Genomic DNA, 19144 nt, shown 5'->3' with positions numbered 1-19144 from the left:
TACGTGGCTGGTTGACTGTGTTCAGCTGATTTCTTTCACGTGGTGGTTTTTTTTTTCCTCCCAGGAAAAAAAAGGTGGCAAGTGTTTTTGGAAAAGGCCTGTTAGTTTTCACTTTGAAGTAGCTAGCTTGGGTCAAGCCTTTCTCTCCTCCCCAGAGGTTACCTTATCATGGAAACAAGGATTGCGATGTGTTGTCTTCCTAGGCTTACGTATTGAGGAGCTACTACTACATTTTTCCATGAGGAGCAGCCAAAGCCTATGGCTTGTGCAGTAGCTTCTTTTCCTGGCTTGGGCAAATGAGAGCTAATTAACAGGAGCGAAATACATGTGATGTAGCAAATAATAGTAGTTTTGTTTATGTATAAATACTGATAGTTATAAGAGAATGCAAATGCTTGTGTGGGAAACAACTGTTCCCCACCTGCTGTTTTGGACAAAAGGGATTGAGCGTCAGTGTTCACAAAGCAGCAAGTTAGAGGGGATATAAGTAGGGTCAAACAGCACATATGTTCAGGAACCCAGTGAGTGTTCTCAGACGTCGTTTCTGTCATGGTTAACAGGAGATTGCATGTGCTTCATCAGCCTGCAGTTCTGTGCCCAAGGAGCAGCTGCTCTTTGCAACTGCAGTGAAAATTGCAAAAGTGTCTTCGCATCCTTTAGCGATTGTGGCATTCTTCCCTTTATCACCCTGGGAAGATGTCATTGCATTATGATGACTGATTCACTTCTCATTAAGTGGGTCGACATCTAACTGTAATTAATGAGTTAAAAATCAGATTAACGAAAGGGCAGCCCTCAAGAAACTGGTGCTAATAATTGCAAGACATATGGGAGTCGGGGAGGACTTGACTCATGATTTTTACCACTTGTGGTTTGTTTTGGTTTTAAAGCAGTTCACTCATGCCCAGGACAGACAAGCAGAGACGCTTCTGCATGTAAACACTCTCTCATCTGTCAGACTCAAGTTTCCCTGGCAGCGTGGCTGGTAACGTGCCTGTGCTGCGCCTGGTTGCTGCCTACTGGCCAGGGGCACAGTGACCCACTTGGAGCTGATCTCTCCTGCTAATGTCGTTACAGGCCAAGTGGTGAAGGCAAGGAAACATGGCAGAGGATAGGAAAGACGAAGCGAAGGCACCACACTGGACTTCAGGTCAGCTAACAGAGGCTTCTTCACACCCACATTCACCTGAAATTAAGGAACAGGGTGGCGCGGGTGCTGGACTGGTCAGAAGTGCCAATGGATTTCCCTACCGAGAGGACGAGGAGCCGGGGCTGAGTGGCCATGAGCAGCCGGGGACATATGCTCGGACCAAAGAGAATGGGATCAATGGAGAGCTGTCGTCGGGGGACAGAGAGACCGCAGGTAATGCACCTCGATGTCCTGCCATGAAACATGGGGCTCTGCAGACCACTGGATGATGTTTCTCCAAGGGGAAATGTTAGCTGGAGCCAAGCGTGCCCCAGGGCATGGGGGAGCTGACATGAGGGAGCATGTGCCTTGGAAGGGCTCTAGCTCTTCACTGCAAGCACTGCTGCACCTTCATCTGGGTTTGTACAGCTTGCATCCTTACCCAAGATCCTGGGAAGTGCTCTGAAAAGACTTCAGGAAAGGCATGACAGTGCCTTAGTGCGTCTTGGTATATGGGACAGGGTAACCTCTCTGGGAATGAGAGAACAGGCTGGTGTAGAGCAACCACTCAGCTCCTCTGGGCTGGAAAGGAGTGGGAAACCACTCAGCTATTGTGCACAGATAGCTCATGTTGCTCTTGCATGCATTTATGTGTGTATGAAGGATGGGTTTTCCTGTTATTGCTCACAAGTAACACCACCACCTTGAAACCGCCAACTATTTGCAGAATAATGTGTTACTCAATCTGACTGGGAATACCACAGTTCAGCATCAGCATTTATTCACCCTTGCCTGGGTATATGCCATAGTTTAACCCCAGCCAGCAACTAAGCACCACACAGCCGCTCACTTACTCCCCCCCAGTGGGATGGTGGAGAGAATCGGAAGGGTAAAAGTGAGAAAGCTTGTGGGCTGAGATAAAGACAGTTTCATAGGTAAAGCAAAAGCCATACACACAGGCAAAGAAAAACAAGGAATGCATTCACCGCTTCCGATGGGCAGGCAGGGGTTCAGCCATCTCCAGGAAAGCAGGGCTCCATCACACATAATGGTGACTTGGGAAGACAAACGCCATCACTCCAAATGCCCCCCCCCCCTTCCTTCTACTTCCCCCAGCTTTACATGCTCAGCATGTCATCATATGGTGTGGGATATCCCTTTGGCCAGTTGGGGTCAGCTGTCCTGGCTGTGCCCCCCCCCACCTTCTTGTGCCCCCCCAGCCTCCTCACTGGTAGGGTGGGGTGAGAAGCAGAAAAGGCCTTGACTCTGTGTAAGCGCTGCTCAGCAGCGTCTAAAACATCCCTGTGTTATCAATGCTGTTTTCAGCACAATTACAAAACATAGCCCGATACCAGCTACTGTGAAGAAAATTAACTCTACTCCAGCCAAAACTGGCACAGCATATTTCACTGGATACTCACTGGGACTTTGTCTATTTGTAAACTGTGTTAGGATTTTAGGATTCAGCTTGTTATTTGGGAAGAAAAAAAAGTGTGACTGTGTCAAAATGAAATATGCAAAGCAAGTTTCCTGTTTTAGAAATAAATGCTAATTCTCTCCATGCAGAGTTCCCACTTTAAACCCCACATGCACTGTGCAAGAGGAATTTCTCTTGTACAGACACAACTGCCCTTGATGCATCCATCCATGCATGCTAAAGAGATCTTTCTAGCAATGTTTGTTGGTTGTTGACAGCATTTGGAGATGCCATCCATAATTTCTCAGCACCTGGAGTATTTTAAGGCTCTTAGACCCTACAGTCATTTCATAAGCAATTGTGCTGGAAATGGATCTCTCTGCTAAAAGTAAATGGGTTTAGATTTTAGAGTCTCTTCTTGTGGATAGCCAAAACTTGAAAACCAAAGGTAAAAGAAATCCTGCATGAGCACTGAGGTGAACATAGTGTTGGTGATTGGGGGGGGGACGATGTGTGATAATAAGGTCTTGCCTCTTTGCTGTAACCCAACTTTGTGCTGTGCTTAGCCAGCAAATAAGCAGGAGCAGATGTACAAGAATCACAGAGGTAAGATGCTGCAGTTCTTAGGGGTTGGTGTGGGCCATGGGAAGACTGAGCGTGTTTCTCTTTGTCACAGATTTTTCACACAATCTTGGAAAAGTCCTACCCATACACAGGAAGAAGTGGGAATAACTTTATCGAGGATGAAGAGGAATTTCCTCTCCTTAAAAATGGAGAAGTGGTCTTCTCAGGCTTTCTCAAGCTCAGGATCTGAGCAGTTGTCAGGGTCTGAGAGAGACCTGAATGTTTAATTGAGGAGTTTGCAGCTAATGGGCGAGAGGAGGTGGGAACCCACTGCTGCCCATCAGCGGGTCTTGTAGTAGTGCTTTTTCATGATGCTTTTTGAGGCAAGGGGTTAAACAGCAGAACAAGTGAAAATGAGGCAGTATAGTTTAGAGGAGGCAGTGGGACTGGCATCGTACACTTTGCCAAGGGAACCAGACTGCTCTTGATCTGGGTGAAGTTTGCTTCGGTCACCACTCTGTGGCCTCATTTCCTCCTCCCCTGCTTTTTTCTCGCTGTCAGCTTAGATTGCAAGATCTCTGGTGTGGGGACTTACTGTCAATACGTACAGTTTTTGTTTGGGAGCCTTAATATAGCTTATCTCATGGCATCTTTGTCCTTGAACACCAGAAAAGTCCCTAAAACTGCTTGCCTTCATGGGTGAATTTCTAGCTCTCTGGAAACTTGTGCACTGCACACACACACTGGCTAAAGCTCATATTTAATTAATGCAATATGAACCATCTTAGGATACTTAAGATAGATTTTTAATCCATTTTCTTCTTTTGAAGGAGAAACTTGTTGGCAACTTACTGTGGTGATAGAAAGGGCCCAGGGTGTGTTGCCGTTTTACACTAGTATGTACTAGCTGGATGTGCGTAACATGTTGTGAAGCAGGAAATTTAGAGGTGGATTGTTGGTGTTTGATTCAGAGTTTGATCCTGAAATCAGGATTGCCATTTGCCACCAAATTCAGTCATCTTTGCTGTGTTTGTCTGCTTGTAAATTTTAACTGCAGTGGGGTGTGTTTTATCAGGTAGGGTTTTTAAATGCCACTCTGATCAATAATGTGAATTGTTTAATCATTTGTAGTAGCTTACTAACTCCAAGCAGCTGAGGAGAAAATGCCCAAGAGGCCAAGGTCAATCAAGATAATTAAGCCAAACTGTGTGTTTAAGTGGATTTACAGGGATTTTATTCTCCCTGGTGCAAGTCCAGCACCATAACCTAGGAAAATCTTTGGCTTCTCAGCCTTTGTGTTGGAGTCTGTAAATCCCCAGCAACTGCAACAACCAGCTCATCCACAGCGGAGCACTAGTATAAACAGGGCATGTCCCAGGCAGCCACCCATGGCCCCATCCCTGCTGCTGAGACCTCAGTTATGTTCTGAGACGTTTCGCTGAAGGAAGCTCTCTAGCACCTGCCTGACCCGGGAGCTGAGATTTAGCCATGTAGTGGCCCTCTCCTAGGGAGGGGTATTCTGCAGCAGTGCTGTAGGCCCTTCAGGGCACAGCAAAGCAGCAGGGCACCCATTTGCAGGGGTCATGCTGCAAAATCTGAGGGTTGTGTGTTAAGGGGAAGGTTAGAGTTGGGCCACCAGGACAAAGGCACCTTATGCCAATACTGATGCAGAGGCGAGGGGTGGTAACGGGGGAGGAAATAACAGTTCTTGCCAAAACGCGTCCAATCCATCACTGCAAGTGACATTTTTAGGTTTGCACAGTTAAAATTTGCCTTCCTGTATATATGTGTGCATCTCTCTCTTGGCGTCTGTCTAAGAGTTAGTGAGTCTGACCTCAATTTTGGAATCCTCTGAATCTGGCTGTTGTGTTGCCTCTGATTGATCTGTCTCGGTATCATGCTAGTAATGGCTGCATTATGGAGACACATCAATGCCCTCCTTTCAAATGGACCGATGGGAACGTGGGAGAGTGCACAGCACTGTGGACAGGGCAGCCCTCAGGGCCTGATCCTGCATCCACTGAAGTCAAAGGCAAATACATGTGAGAGAATAGGCCATGATTTTTTGCGTAGCCCATAGGAAGCTGTTATGGATGTGATGCAAGTAAGGGCGGTAAAGCAGCTATTCCTTTTTGTATGTATTTGTGCGTATATATGTATTTGTATATATACTTAGGCCGTCCCTGGCAAACCAGCTCAGCCCTGCTCCGTCCTCAGCCCCATGCCTCTGCCAGCCACAAGTCCCATGCTGCTCCCAAGGAGCTCCTGAAGACACCTTGCCTTTTGGGGTGCTCTGCAGCACCCCACAGCCTGAGATCTGCTGAGTTTCACTCTGCTCTCTCTGATCCATACCTGTCCATGTCCTTTCTCACCTGCACACACACAGAATCTTGGGTGAGGGTTTTGGAAGTACTAAGAGAGGAGGATGACATCTGTAGCTCTTGTCAAGCCAAACAGTTTCACGTCACATGAGATGAGTGCTGCGAAGGAGGCATGATAGCATAATCTTCAGAAACTTGCTTTGAAGTGGGCTGATGTGGAAAACTTTGGATGGGATCCCGTGGTAGAGCAGAGAGGATGTGTTTGACTTGTAATGAAATATGAGAGCGGCAGCCTTTTCTTTGCTTACTGAAAAGTTGTGGTCAGCTGGGCGGAAGCACTAAGGAGCAGTACAGATGTGCTGCAGTGTTCCCTGGGAACCAGCAGTTCAACACCATCCGTTGTATTTGACTTGCAAGGAACATCAAGCTGCAAAGGTTTGATTTTTTACACTTAAAATGCGTTTATTTTTCTTTTCAGTAATATAATGACTAATCCATCAAATTTATATAATTAGGGGTAAAAGTAGTTAGATGCATTGTGAAGCATCTTCTACAAGATGTCTTTATGTACAGTGACTCAGCTGATTGAGTGCTTTCTCCATTGTATGCGAAATTCAGGTTTATAATCGGGGGGTTGGATTACCCACACATTTATTTGATGAACTATTTTTTTGACAGGTGATGGGAAAGCATTTCCTGAAATCCTATTACCAGAGCCTCAGGACAGTGCCTCTGACCTGGTGTCAGTCAATGTTAAGGACAGTAACGCGTCCTGCCAGAGTGACAAACAGAGCCCTTCATTAATTCGCAGGGTACCCAAGCCACGTGGGATGCAAAGAGACTGCCAGAAGATTGTTGCAGACTTCCTGACAGCACAGCGGACTGACCGCAGGTTGAGCACTCCTGCCATGTTTTTCAGAGCCCTTGAGTCACAGGGAAGGTGGGTGAGAGGGAGCCCATGACAGATCAATGAAGGAGGCAGGGATTTTTGGTGGCTGGGGGGACCCACAGACTGGTATGTGTTAGTCTGTAAGTGGACAGAAAGAGGGGGGAGCCCTAGACCTGTGAAGAGGAATGAAATGGCAGCATTGAGCTGAGGTAAGTGAGGGGCTGAGGAAGGGCAGGGGAGCAAACCCAGCAGTGGAAGAGCAAGGAGAGGCAAAGGGCCGAGAGCTGTGAGGGAGCAAAGCAGAGGTGGGAAGTGGCAGGGAAAGAAGGAAAAATTGAAGATAAGGACAATAGAAAGAGGTTCAGTTTTATCTATTCATCCGGAGCCGACATGGCTTTTGCATGATGGCAGATATTACCTCAGAGAGCAGGGAACAACTGAGGAGAAAAGTGGCGAGGGACAATTCATGTTACAGCCCTGAATGTAATTTATCCTAATTCAGCCAATTGTTTTAGGCTTTGTTCAGCCAGACTAAATGGGCATTTGCAACAAATCTATTCCTATGACCAGCTACTCTTTAAATAAACACATTTAAATAAGCTGCAGGGAATGTCAGCCTGAAAGACTGTCTGGTTGTGGCCAGCAAATACTTGAGCAGAGGTGGGGAGCCCCTTCAGGTTGGCTATGCAAAAAACCTATGGTGAAGATACGGATAGTGCTGGTTTCAGCCACCAGGCAGTGTGTCAAGGAAATAGACTGTATCCCGTGATCTTTCCTAGCCTTGCCTTGTAGTAGCCACTCTCCAGGTAAAGAGGATCTCGGCCCTCACCACCGCTGTGCTGTTAGAAAATCACCATGATGCTTAGTTCTGCTGGCTCGGGGCGCTCAGCCCACGAGGGCCAGGACTGGGGCTGCGATGGCGGGATGTGCGGGGGCAGGATTGCATCTCTGTGCAGGGGGTCGCAACAGCCTCTCCAGGCTGAAACTGCACCAAGTCATCGCTTGGTCCCATGGAGTGTTAATGCTTTTTCCCCCTCTAGTGACTTCTCATTTAGTCTTCCTTTCCTTTTGTGTTTTTCTCTTTCTCTCTCTCTTGCCATACAAGTAGTAGTACTCAGATGGCACTGCCAGTAAACATACAAACAAGCCTTCTTTGTACAGAGACCTTTTTAGTCTTTCTTTCCAACAGGACTGCTTTGTCAGAGCTTTCCTTTTTGTTTGGCTGTTTGCACTGGCCATCCTGCTGCTGCCCAAGCCCTCCCAGAGTTACTGGAGCCCCCCACAAACTCCCTGAAAGCCTGTTCCCCAAAGGTGCCTCTCAGCCTTTGTGTCAGATGTGCATTTTCAGCAAGCAGCACGTCTCGAGCACCACAGACAAAATGCACAGAAGGATGCAAAATCAGTGATGTTCAAAGATCAGTGTGGTTGCTGTGTTTGTCCCATTTCAATTGCTTATTTTACAAAGTTGGAAGAATGCATCTTACCATGTCATTGATGGCTCCCATGGGAAAGCATCTGTTAATTAGGCATTTTGATCTCCCTCCTTCTGCCCAGGAAATGTGACAGTAATTACTGTGCACCATCATTTTTGCCAGTTTAGATACAGGCAAACATACCAGACTTCTGAAACTTTCATTCTCTGTGCTAAGAGTAATATAAGTGTCATTTTCTGGGACACATTATTGGAATATTTTAGACATGTTCAAATTATGTTGCTGAAGAAAGCACAGACGGAAGCAGCAGAAACTCTTGTGAGCACTCGTAGGAAAAGTGAGGTTTTTTACCATTCTCTGTTAGGTTTGCTTTAGATGTCCTCTCAGGTGTTCCTACACAGAGGATCAGGAATGAGGCCAGAGAAACTCTGTGTCTCCCAAGCATCTCCCACCCCTGGCTATCTTCTAACTCTGAATATTCACTCACTTCTGCAAAGACGAGTCTCTGCAGGTTTTCTGTGGCTGGCACCATCAGTCACTAAGTTCAGTAAGACATTGCATTTTGTCCAGCCCTAACCTCTCTGAGGGGCTGGCTCTGCCCTCTTACCTCCTCTTAGGACTTCAGAAATCAGTCAGTGACTGAAATGTATTGGTAGGAGCTGGAGGGTCTATCACAGCTTGGGATGGCACAAGCATGCAAGAATTGTTGCCTGAAAGGGAGTGGGGTGAGATAACCCCGTGTGCGGGTGTTGTTGACTCCCATGGCTGGGAGTCAGACACCTGGAGAAGTTCAGCCATCAGTCTCTTTTACTCCTAAAGCTCTTCTGAAAATGTCAGTATGTGGTTCAGATTCACTTTTGAAAACAGTACCTCAAACCAGGTATGGTAACACCATTAGAGTCAACTGCTTCATCGTCCCATGTCAGCACTGAATCTGGCCAAGAGAAGGCAGCAACCAGACATGTCCTTTGGGCTCCCTGTTGGTGTTTTGATTCACTTTGGTGTTTTCTTGTTATGGTATGAGCATTGTAAGCGGGAATCGCATAAGCAGCTGTGCTTCCTTAAGGAGTAAGAGCGAAATGGCTCTGTGTTGGCCTGGCAACCAGCGCTCACTTGGTGCCATCAAGTGTTCCCAGAAAATGTGATTGATAACAGCCTCAGAGGTGCAACATGGAGCAATGAGGCCAGGATACGGAGGAAATATTTCATAACGGGTTGTTCCAACCACACCAATAATTCAGTCTGTATGCCACGAGTGCTGTTTGTTGAAGGTGCCTTTTGAAAATGACTGCAGCCATTCTTCAGGGGCTGCTGTAGCCAGGATAGCTATTGGTGCTGCAGGATGAATATCCCATCAAATACAGAACACATCCTGGGAGTTAAATCTTTTGCTTTTGTCTCCCCTTTTTGTGGACAAAAATTTGCCCTTTGTTCGCCTCTGCCCTTTCTGCCCACCATCCATGTTTGACTGCCTGCTCTGATGTGGTCTGTGAATCCTGACTTTTCTGTTTCCATGGGCCGACTCTCAACCCTCCCATCCTGTCTGGAGTGACTGGTGGGGCCGTTGTGTCCAGAAACCACATTCTAAATTGTGGCCCGTTGTGCTGAAGTCCTTTTCAGCATATTGTAGGAGACAGCTTGTGCATTTATGAATTCCCTAAAGTAGACAAGGTTTGTAAAAGCCAGGAGAAAAGGCAGACAGTTGTGAAGAGAGCTACCCCAGGTCACGCAGCAGAGCTGCAGCAGAGCCACGGGCAGGCAGCACAGCCCTGTGCAGGGCTCAGCGCTGCCTCTGCGGGCTCCTGCCCTCTGGGCTTGGCTCAGCTCTGCCCCTTGCAGAGAGGTGAAGGTGGAGCACGTCAGTGGCTCTTCCCTGTCCTGTCTGAAGGGAAGCCATCATGGTCTCCATCCCCAGGATGGCAGCATGAAGGACATGCAGGAGCACTGGGCAAAATTTGGCAGCGGGCAGTGGTCTTTGCAATTGCAGCTGGAAGGTGGTATTGCTGGGAACTATGACAGCATATAATTTTCCGTTCCAGTTTTGATCGGAGAGCAGAAAGATTCGGAGGAAGGTTCACTACCAAACAACAGAGCCTTGTTTTGCAGACACACAGCTGCTCTTGTTTTGGGCAGAGCTGAAGTGGCATCTCCTTCTCCAAAGTCACCTTGAAAGAGAAGCAGCAGGTTCTTAGCTGACAGCCCGGGACATGCTGGTGGGCATAGTCAGCCTCATATTCTGGCCCTTAGCGCTGTGTGCTGGTGATTGTCAGCTCTCAGGGTCTCACACCCTGTGGAGCAGAAGAGCCCACAGCCACGGTCATTAACCCACTCACCCCCACGCTTTGCAAATCCCTTCCTCCCTTTTCCCCATTACAGATGCTCATGTGTGTGGTGTGGTGCACTTTCCAGCCCATAGGTTAGCCCAACGCCAGGCACAGCTCCCCGCCATCCCAGGTGCTTCTGATGGAGGCAGGTCCTCCCAGCGCATGGGCTGGGCATCTGCCCTTGCACACACAGCTGGGCGTGGGTTTAACCTTGGGCGGAGAGGAAGTAGGTACCATCAGATCACTTACACAAACAGTCTGCTGCTCCTGCAAGGAGTGCCAGGCGTTGCTGATTTCTTTTTTCCATGTTGCCATGCCAACACGTCCCTGCGCGGAGTGAGATCTCTTTTTAAGCTCTGTGGAGAGAAAGTATGTAGCCTGGGAGCTTATTTAGCATTCAGGAGTGCACAGCCTCTCTCTAACAGCTCTGAGCCACAGCCAGGCTGTCTGACAAAGGAAAGGCGGATTGAATTTTTTTCCTTTTCCTCTAGTGTTTGCTTCTCAAGGTTAAAGGAGACAGGGTAGATGGGGAGAAAGACTGGGAGAGCTTCGCAATGGGGACCTCACTGCTGTCCTCACAGAGGCATGACTTTCATGGAAATGAAAAGGAAATATTTCTTTGGGGCATATTTACAGTGCAAAATACATGTGTGTGAGAGAGAGATGCAAATTTCTTGGTTTTACTAACCCTGATAAGCTACTCTGTATTAAAATTGGAAAGCAAAGACAATCTGGGTTTTAATTTGAGCGAAGAGCTCAAAGGAAAGATTAGAAGGAAGCCAGGGACAAACCCCCTCTTTGTCTTCCCTGCTGTTTTACTCTGTGAGGTTACCTAACATGTGCTAGCATTTTGGTTTGGGTTTTTCTGTTTTGTGGAGTCACTACTGGTGGATTTAACTGCTCACTTCAAATTAAATCCTTATAATGATCATTAATACAGGTTTGCTTGTCTTTGCCAGCCAAGGGGATGGAAATCAGCATAAAGTGGCTAGCATTAGCTGGCAGTTGAGTGCTGATGATCCAGTGCCTGTCCATACCAGCTATGAAAAGGTTGATGTAGAAATTCAAAGGCAAGACTAAAGTGAGAGGGCTATGTGCTGGTTATGACTCTGTCATTTGTTCCTTGGGAGATACTGAGCAAAACTTCTACGTTTTCCTGTGCTGTTTCACAGACCAACTGCAGAGCCAAGTCAGTGGTGTTTGGAAAACCCATTCTGAGGTGATGGTTTAGAAATGCAGTCTTGGTTGGTTTTTAGGAGTTTGTTATTACTGAGGCATTCCTCATGACATGCACAAAGTGCAGAAAACTCAAGGCCCCCAGCTGTGTACATTAGATCACATGAGTGAGCCCTTCTGTGCATGGAAAATACCTGGTCAAAACTTCAATACTTTAATTTTAGTTGCATGTAGTATATGGAAAATAACTGTGAGATATCATTATCTCCAAGGCAGGAAAACCTGTTAGCTGCTTCCCCCAGAGTCATTTTCACTCAGGACTGAGTAGATTGAATACTTCATGGAAATCAGTTTCTCTTGGAGCCACTATATATTTTGGGAGGGGAAAATAACCCCCAGGTATTTCACTTTCTTGTTCCTATTTCTTTCCTTGAGACTAATTCATAGTGATATATGATCAGTTTGGTACAGCTCCCAGCAACCCATATAGCCTATGGCAGTTATGCTAAAACTAATTTACAGTCTGGTCCTCTGTCCATGCAGCCCATGCATCTGGCGAGACAGATACATTAATAAAGAAGAGCAGAAGTATCAGCTGCCAGTGCTGCGTAGATGTGGCAGTCTTGCTGACGTAGTCAAACTGTTTTCATCCGTAGCCTTGCACCACATATGGGAGAAGGAAAAAGCTTCAGCTGTGACTATTGCTTTCTACCCCAAATTCAGAGTATGTGCCAAATCCAGGGTAACGCAGCCTGCACAGGTTGTTGGTGAGCTGTAAAGGGAACTAATCCTTAGCTGTTCCTGTCCATGAGTTGCTTTCTCTTTCCTTTCACTGTCATCCTTTCTCTCTATTTAAGAATATATCGTCCTCATTTTAAATTGCTGTCAGCTCTTCCTTCTTTTCCTCTTTTCTCACTTCTGCTGTCTCTTGCTTTTTTTTTCCCTTTCTTGTTCTCCTTATGTACTCCCAGCTTTGCCCCAGCCATCCAGTGTAGCTCCTCTGTGACCTTGAATTTCCACATCTGCTTCTCATTTTCTGTATAATGGAGAGCCTTTGGATGCAGACATCTCCCCGTGGCTGCAGTGACCCAAACCCTGATCTCTGCTCTCCCCACAGCACCTAGATGGTCCCTGTTACTGTGGCTGCAGAAGCTTGCAGGTGTTTAAAAGCCCAGAGAAATCAGGTCTGTCAGAAAAAGTGAGAGAGGTAGTTCAGAAGGCGCACTGAGGGCTTTTACGTGCATCTCTCACACCTTCCTTCTGCAAGAGTAGGTGCACATTTCTCTTCCCTAATCACTTCGCACACTTAGAGGTGAGGGCTGGTAGCCTCCAAGGGTGGGCGGGCAGCTAATGGGAGCAGGCTGTGTGAGCCGCCAGGGATCAGTCGTGGTCAGAGGCGGTGACCCAGCAGAGACAAGACTCCCTTCCACTGGCTTGTGCCAGAGCAGAGGCAGCAGGGCTGAGAACTGCTCTGAAAATCCACCCACGTCACAACCTCTGCAGGACTCGGTTAATTTGTGTGACACAGGACCTGTTCTGCTCTGCCTTCTTGTGGTCACACTTGTGGTCATTTTTAAGTATGCAACAGCGTTCCTCACAGTCGGGAGAAAGACAACTGGGTTGGTAGAGGTCGGGGGCGAGGAGGGAAGCGGAGCTGGGAGGAGGTTATCCCTGCAGCTGTTGTTGCGTTGCAGGGCTAGCTGGTTAAGTAGAACTGGGCTGGCAACAGGGCATGGTATTGCTGCGTTTTCTATGTCACTGTATCCCCTGATGGGATGAACCAAAATTCTTTTCCATGGACAGCGTGATTTTCAGTCCTCCTGACCAGGCACGACTAGAAATCCCACACAACTTGTGCACAGGTTAATGATTTTAAACCTAAACTCAGCAGCGTTCGTGTAGCTTGCTTTGAATTATTTTTTAAAAAGATCACAGGAAACACTGTAAGAAGTGTTTAAAACTAGCCCAAAAGGAGCTAAAAAGGAACTTTAAGGGACATAGCACCTGTAGGTGGCTCAAGCTCCATTGACTTCTATGGGCTGTTCTCCCATTTACGTTAAGCGAGAATTAGTTCTTCAAAGTCTGTTTATTTAAAATCTTAATGTGTTCTGAAGTTCGAAACAAATATTGATTTAAAAGGGAGTTACCTGTTACGTGTATTTATGCACATTCAGAAGATTAAGTATCCAGTTCTTTGTTTTGAAGCCAAGTGTTTTTTTCTGTGTGAATCCTAAGGTGTCCATGTTTTTAAGAAAGAAAAATGCAGCTGCTTTGTTGTGCAAGTGATGTTTTTAGCTGATACCAAGTCCTAGGAAAGGCAGTGGGACTTCACTGCATTGCCCTGGCTGAGGGTCTGGTGTTGTCAGCTTCAATATTGCGTGCTAGCTGTAAATTATGCTGCCAATGCATCGCACAAAACAGAACCGATTAGCTTTTCCCACCTCTGACTTGGCTGAGAAATGCTGACAGCAGTAAATATTTTGTTCCAGGCAGTGGACTTAAAGAAGATACGACTCAGGCGGGTGCACAGGGAGCAAGTATTTGCAGTAATGAGGGCTCATTGTTAAAGCATTGCTTTATTGTACTGACATTTGTAGGACTCCTTTTTAACAGGCTTCCATATTTCAATGGCAGGGGGGTGGGTGGGGACTGATCCCTTGGTGTTTTGTTTTACAGCTGCTAGACAGCTCTGCGTCATGAACGAGCACTGGGGTGTGCTGGGGGGGGTGGAGGAGAGGGTTCACTGGACCTTTCTGAATTGCTCCTGGCTCCTAGCGCAGGTCACTTTGGATTTTGCCACTTGTGTCCCTTGAGATTTGGACTGTCTGTCTAACTCTCGCTGAAGAAGGTGGTCAGGAAAATGCAGTCAGGGCAGTGGAGGTGAAGTACACGCAGAACAAACATATGGAAGCAGTCCTAGAGCAGGCAGCCTGTGCCCTTGGGCCACTGCTTCCCAAAATGCTGCAGAGCAGCCAGGGGTGCATGGGAAAGCCACCCTCCAGACTCCCGTTTGTACCAGAGCACAACCAGTCTGACAGCTTAGCTGCAGCAAGGACACCAGTTTTGCACTGGATTTACTCTGCTATACAGTAGATATGTTAAGGGGCTGGATAATGGGGATTCAGATTTACAATCTTGAGTTTAAGAAGAAGGATGGGCTGTTGAATGCCTGAAGTACCTCAAAACACAGAGGTGTAAGCTGTTTGCTGTGGGGCTCAGCAGGGTGTGAAGCTGCTGTGTCAGGTATCCAGCTGTAGCTCCCCTGTACATGCTCTTCTCGCATAGTCACTGCAATACATCTTTCCCCAAAGGTAGCCCGAATGTTCAGCAATCAGAGCTCTTTTTTTCCCAAAACACAAGCCTTTTCTGACCTATTCAGTTGGTTAGCTGGTAAATCCTGGTGATTAAATTAATCTATCGCTGTCCTCATTGATGCTACAGTAGCTTGAAGTCAACGAGTTTATTAGGGAAATGATACTTGTCAGTTGTGTTGTGGTTTCATTTAATTTAAAAGCTGATGTTCCCATTATTTGCCTTCATATCTCCTGCCAATTACTGTTGATATTGCCAACAACCAGATCAAGGACCTACTCACAGCAAAATATTTACACTCACGAAAGCCATTTGAGAGCAAATATTTGAATTCTGTAAAGCTATGTTACTGCTTTTTTCTTCAATCGCAAGCACTAATCTGTTGGCATTATTTGGGTTTTATATAACTTACTCATACTGCTTTGATTGCTGCTGTGCCTTTCTCCTGTAATCCAAGTGCAAAAGGCAGTACTTAAAGTTGTCACGATCCCAGTGATAAAGTCCAAGATGCGTCTTTGTTTTTTTCCATCAGAAATGCCACTGAGTGAAGTCCAGGTCTTTTTTCCCCAGTGTTTCAGCAGCCTTGACTGAAACAAGAGTCATCCACCAACTTCCAGGAGAGCTCAGCGTGAATTCAGGACCTGTCCTTAGGGGCCTGGCTAATGCTGCTAAACAAATCGAATAGCTATTTGGTTTGTAGTCCTGCTGCACTTGGAATTGCGGTACCAGGAGGGGGGAAAAATCCATAGGTCCTGTTTGCTTTTCAAATTGTCAAAGATAACAAATAGCCACTTTGTATCTTTCCTTTCTGCAGGTATGTATTTGGGGTATTTTGCCTTACTAAGCAGCGCAGGTTGCTCTGTGCTTTTGTTGTTCACTTGTTTCCACTGTGCCAACAATTAGTGCTGGTTACCGTGGAAACTGCTCTGCACCCCACTGGGGATTTTGACAGGCACATTTTGAGTGAAATTGCTTTGTTTTCCCAATTCTGCAAGCACACATGTAGCTAATCCTTTTGCTGTGCTCTGCCTGTGTTCCTTCTCTAAAATGTAGCAAAATTAATGAAACATACTATTTTATCCTTTCCATCTGTTTGCATCTTTCTTTATCCCTGTTTTAGCCTCAGTGCTCCAGGAGCGTTAATTACCCTTTGCTTTAACCAAGCTCACTGTTAATTTTCTTGGTAGGTGTCTGAAGGGTGACAACGTGAATGCATGTGAAGTTTCGACACAATTTTCAGTCTCCTCCTCTCTGTCCCTTCTTCTTATCATTCCCTTCCTTTGGTTTGCTCCTGAAGCATTTGTTGTGCCGTGCGGTTCCAGCATGTTAAACTTAGTTTATGCCTTAAACAAGTTACGCTTTACAGAGACCAGATGGCATCTTCCATGGCTACAGCAAACTCAAGATCCGCGCTGCCACTGTAGTGGTATCAGATAGAGCTGTTGCTAGAAAGAGTGGGGGGTGGTGATGCTCCAGCCTGGGAAGAGTGTCCCAGTGAAACTGTGGGGACATTAAATGCTTTTACATTTTAGGAGGAGCTGTCCCTGTTGCTGTGAAATGGGTGCTCGGGTGGGAAGAAGTGATAAATAGGTGGGCTGAGTGAACTGGCTGAATGGTAGTAATGAAACACAGACAACTACAGCTGGGGAAGGAGAAGAGTTGTGGAGACAAACTGTGGTCTGACTGGGGCAACTCTGGCCTGAGAAATCACTGGCACTGTTATGTGAGCTGACGAGCCAGCCGTTCCTGGGGGAGAGCTGTACCAGTCCTGCTTCCCCTGCCGGCAGGATCCCAGTGGCTGCACCAGGGCACATACCTGTGAGGCAGGAAGATGCCGTAAGCCCTGCCCATAGGAAATTTCTCCTGTCAAAGCCAATCCTCAGAATAATAATACAGCATTGCGTAGAGGGGTAGGAGGCAGAGAGAAGAAGATAAAAAGTACTGCTGGATGAGGGCTGTCAGAGGCAAATACCTGACCCTGAGCAGTTTCACTTAAGAAGTGGTGTTCATAGCAAACTCAGCTCCTCAATAGATTGAGCCTGAGGTTATGGTAGGTTGGAAGAGAAAGAGACAGTGCCTGAGTCTGAAGGAAGACCATTAAAAAGGGCACAAAGGGAGCAGACACCATACATCACTGTGGGGATGTGTCACAGATCTAATTTTTGCCATTGCCATTGTAGTTGCCAATTATTTCTAACAGTTTTTTGGAAATATTTGGTGAAAGTTCAGACACCTTTTTTTAAAGACTCTTGCCACCATCTGTACATCTGTCTCTGGGGCTGGTAAATCTGCCTGTTAAAAAACTTAATGGACTGGAAAGGTTTCCTGGGAAATGAAAATAATGCAGGTAATGGGTTCAGGTGCCAGTAGAGATATCTGCAGATGATTGACAACCACAGCAGCATCAATAAGTAATGAAGGAAGGCTTTGAAATGATATCTTGGCCTTGTACAGGATCTGATCCCAGACCTTTGGTTCTGTTGTAGCCATGCTTTGACATGTAACCTCACTTGAGGTCCCTGGCAGAGCCTCTGTCAGTGAAGGGGGGCTCTCAGGTGTCTGGAGGCAGCGTCTGCATGATGCCTACTGCAGTGTAAACATTGGTGCCAGAGTAAGCTGGGGTGAGGATTGGGCAGCTGTTGTGCCCTTGGGTGTGCTTATGAGGAGGGCAGTAGCTTTTGGAATCACCAGGCCTTCTAAACCCAGCAAACAGGAAAGGTTGCTGTTCCCCATACCATCAGCAGCTGGTTAGCATCCCCTGTGCGTCCCCATACTCTGAAAGGGTTTGTGTCCCTGAGTTCTGCGGGGCAAGGGGATTCCAGATGTCCTGATTTGCTATGTTGGTGGCTGGGGTTTGTAGAAGAATTAGGCTGCTTTCCAAAACCAGGAGCGCTGAGCGCTTACTCGTTTGAGTTTTAACTTTGTTTTAAATTAGCATAGTGCCCAAGACGGGTGCCTGCCCTCTCAGCAGGGCTGAGTCCTCTGATCCTGCCAGAGAGCAGCTGTGGCACTAGCGACAACTGGGCAGACTTGGCCTGACAGCCCGGTCGGAGCTAGGTCTGAAGTGACAATTTTTAAGGGAGTGGCAGAATCACCGTTCCTGTGTATTAGCTCCTGGCCTTTTCACTCAGCCTGCTCGTTGTCAGGGGGCTTTCAAAAGCTCGTGCTCAGGATCTTTCACAATGTCTCCCCTCCGTTACGGACATCACATTTGAGGACCACCTGTACCTTTGGGTACCGCATTCCCTGAAATCAGACTGGGAGACAGTCTGTGTCTTGTATCATGAGCAGCTGACACATTGGTAAAAAGGAGCAGCATTTTACTCTCTGCAAAATGCAAAGAAAGCCATGTTGCCATTTTTTGTTGTGCTGTAGTCTTACGTGAAGCCAAGGTCCTTGTTGCCCTCAAGAAACACATATTTGGTGTTACTTGTCATTTGTCAGTGCCACTTTTTGTGGCACAAAGTAGAATCAGAGAATGTTTACCTGCTTAAAGAAAAGGAAAATAAATCTCTACAAGCAAAACTATCTCTAATGAATCCAGAGCTTTTAGGCTGTGAAGAATTTGCCTGGCATCCAGGCTGGTTAACTCTCCTTTTTCTTTTTTTGTTCTTTATCATTAGGCTTCCTTGAACTTTAACTGAACCATAAGGAAACTATGAAAAGTCTCAATAGCTGCCCTGTGAGGATTTGACTTACCCATTGGATCTGCTATTTATAGTGTCCATTAGTACAAAAATGTCTGTCCTTTTGCAGCAGTCATGTATAGCAAAAGCGCTGCTCTTCTGGCGAACTGCCTGTGCCTCCTGTGTCACCCAAAATATCCATCAACAGTGTTCAAAAGTGAGCCTTTCTTGATTAAAAAAATCCCAGCCAAACAAACAAAAAACTGCAAACCCAGAGGTCATTTGTATTTTTACTTATTTATTTTGCGTAGCCTGAAACTGAAATTTCCATTTTTGAGGAGGCAACCTTTCACCCCCAGCTGTATCTCCTTGTGGAACATAATCTTTGTCCCAAGCAAATTAAATCAGGAGGAGAGCTGGTAGGGTGGGAACTATCTTCCAGCCTTGGGGAGTCCATTTGCACCCCAGAACCAGGCTGGACATAAACAAGTATAAATTCTGTAACGAAGGAGACCATTTTTAATAGGGATTTGTCTTACCTTACTGGGAGGAGGCTTGCAGTAGCTTGGGTGATGGAGAGCAGGTGACCGAGTGGGTTTCCTTTGGATATGCTCCAGGGTACTAAATCTGGTATACGCTTGCATAGTCTATAGCTGGAAAATTAATTGGAGCCTTTTCTTAATTTTTTTGCATGTGAAAATAAGCTTAAAAAATTGATTCTCCTAACAGTCTTATTAACTGAGTCTTGATTTGTTCATTGGCACTAACAGTGCAGACTTGATGACATTACTTTCGTCAGTAGTGTTGTGATTAGTAGATTCATGGAAATTTTGACAGAAGGGTCACTTGTCGCATCCTCCAGCCATGAAGTGGTGGTGGCAATTGGTGTGGGGTCTTCTGGAGCCGTGGTACTCTGTGAAGCTCTGTGCCATTCTCCATGCTCACCAAAGCTG

The 19144-nt window shown here is 46.5% G+C and overlaps 1 protein-coding gene across 1 annotated transcript in view; it reads left to right on the top strand.

Moving 5' to 3' along the window:
• The first annotated feature begins 1101 nt into the window (after nucleotides 1–1101).
• Nucleotides 1102–19144, top strand: part of MAP2 (microtubule associated protein 2) — a 68744-nt gene continuing 50701 nt past the window's right edge. Inside the window, 1 exon segment of the mRNA XM_035892024.1 lies at nucleotides 1102–1363. Within this exon segment, the coding sequence (XP_035747917.1) occupies nucleotides 1102–1363 (262 nt within the window).

This window comes from Egretta garzetta, unplaced genomic scaffold (assembly GCF_000687185.1).
Source record: "Egretta garzetta isolate BGI_Z169 unplaced genomic scaffold, ASM68718v1 scaffold230, whole genome shotgun sequence".
NCBI classification, from domain to species: domain Eukaryota; kingdom Metazoa; phylum Chordata; class Aves; order Pelecaniformes; family Ardeidae; genus Egretta; species Egretta garzetta.
This window is presented reverse-complemented; position numbering and strand designations above follow the sequence as displayed.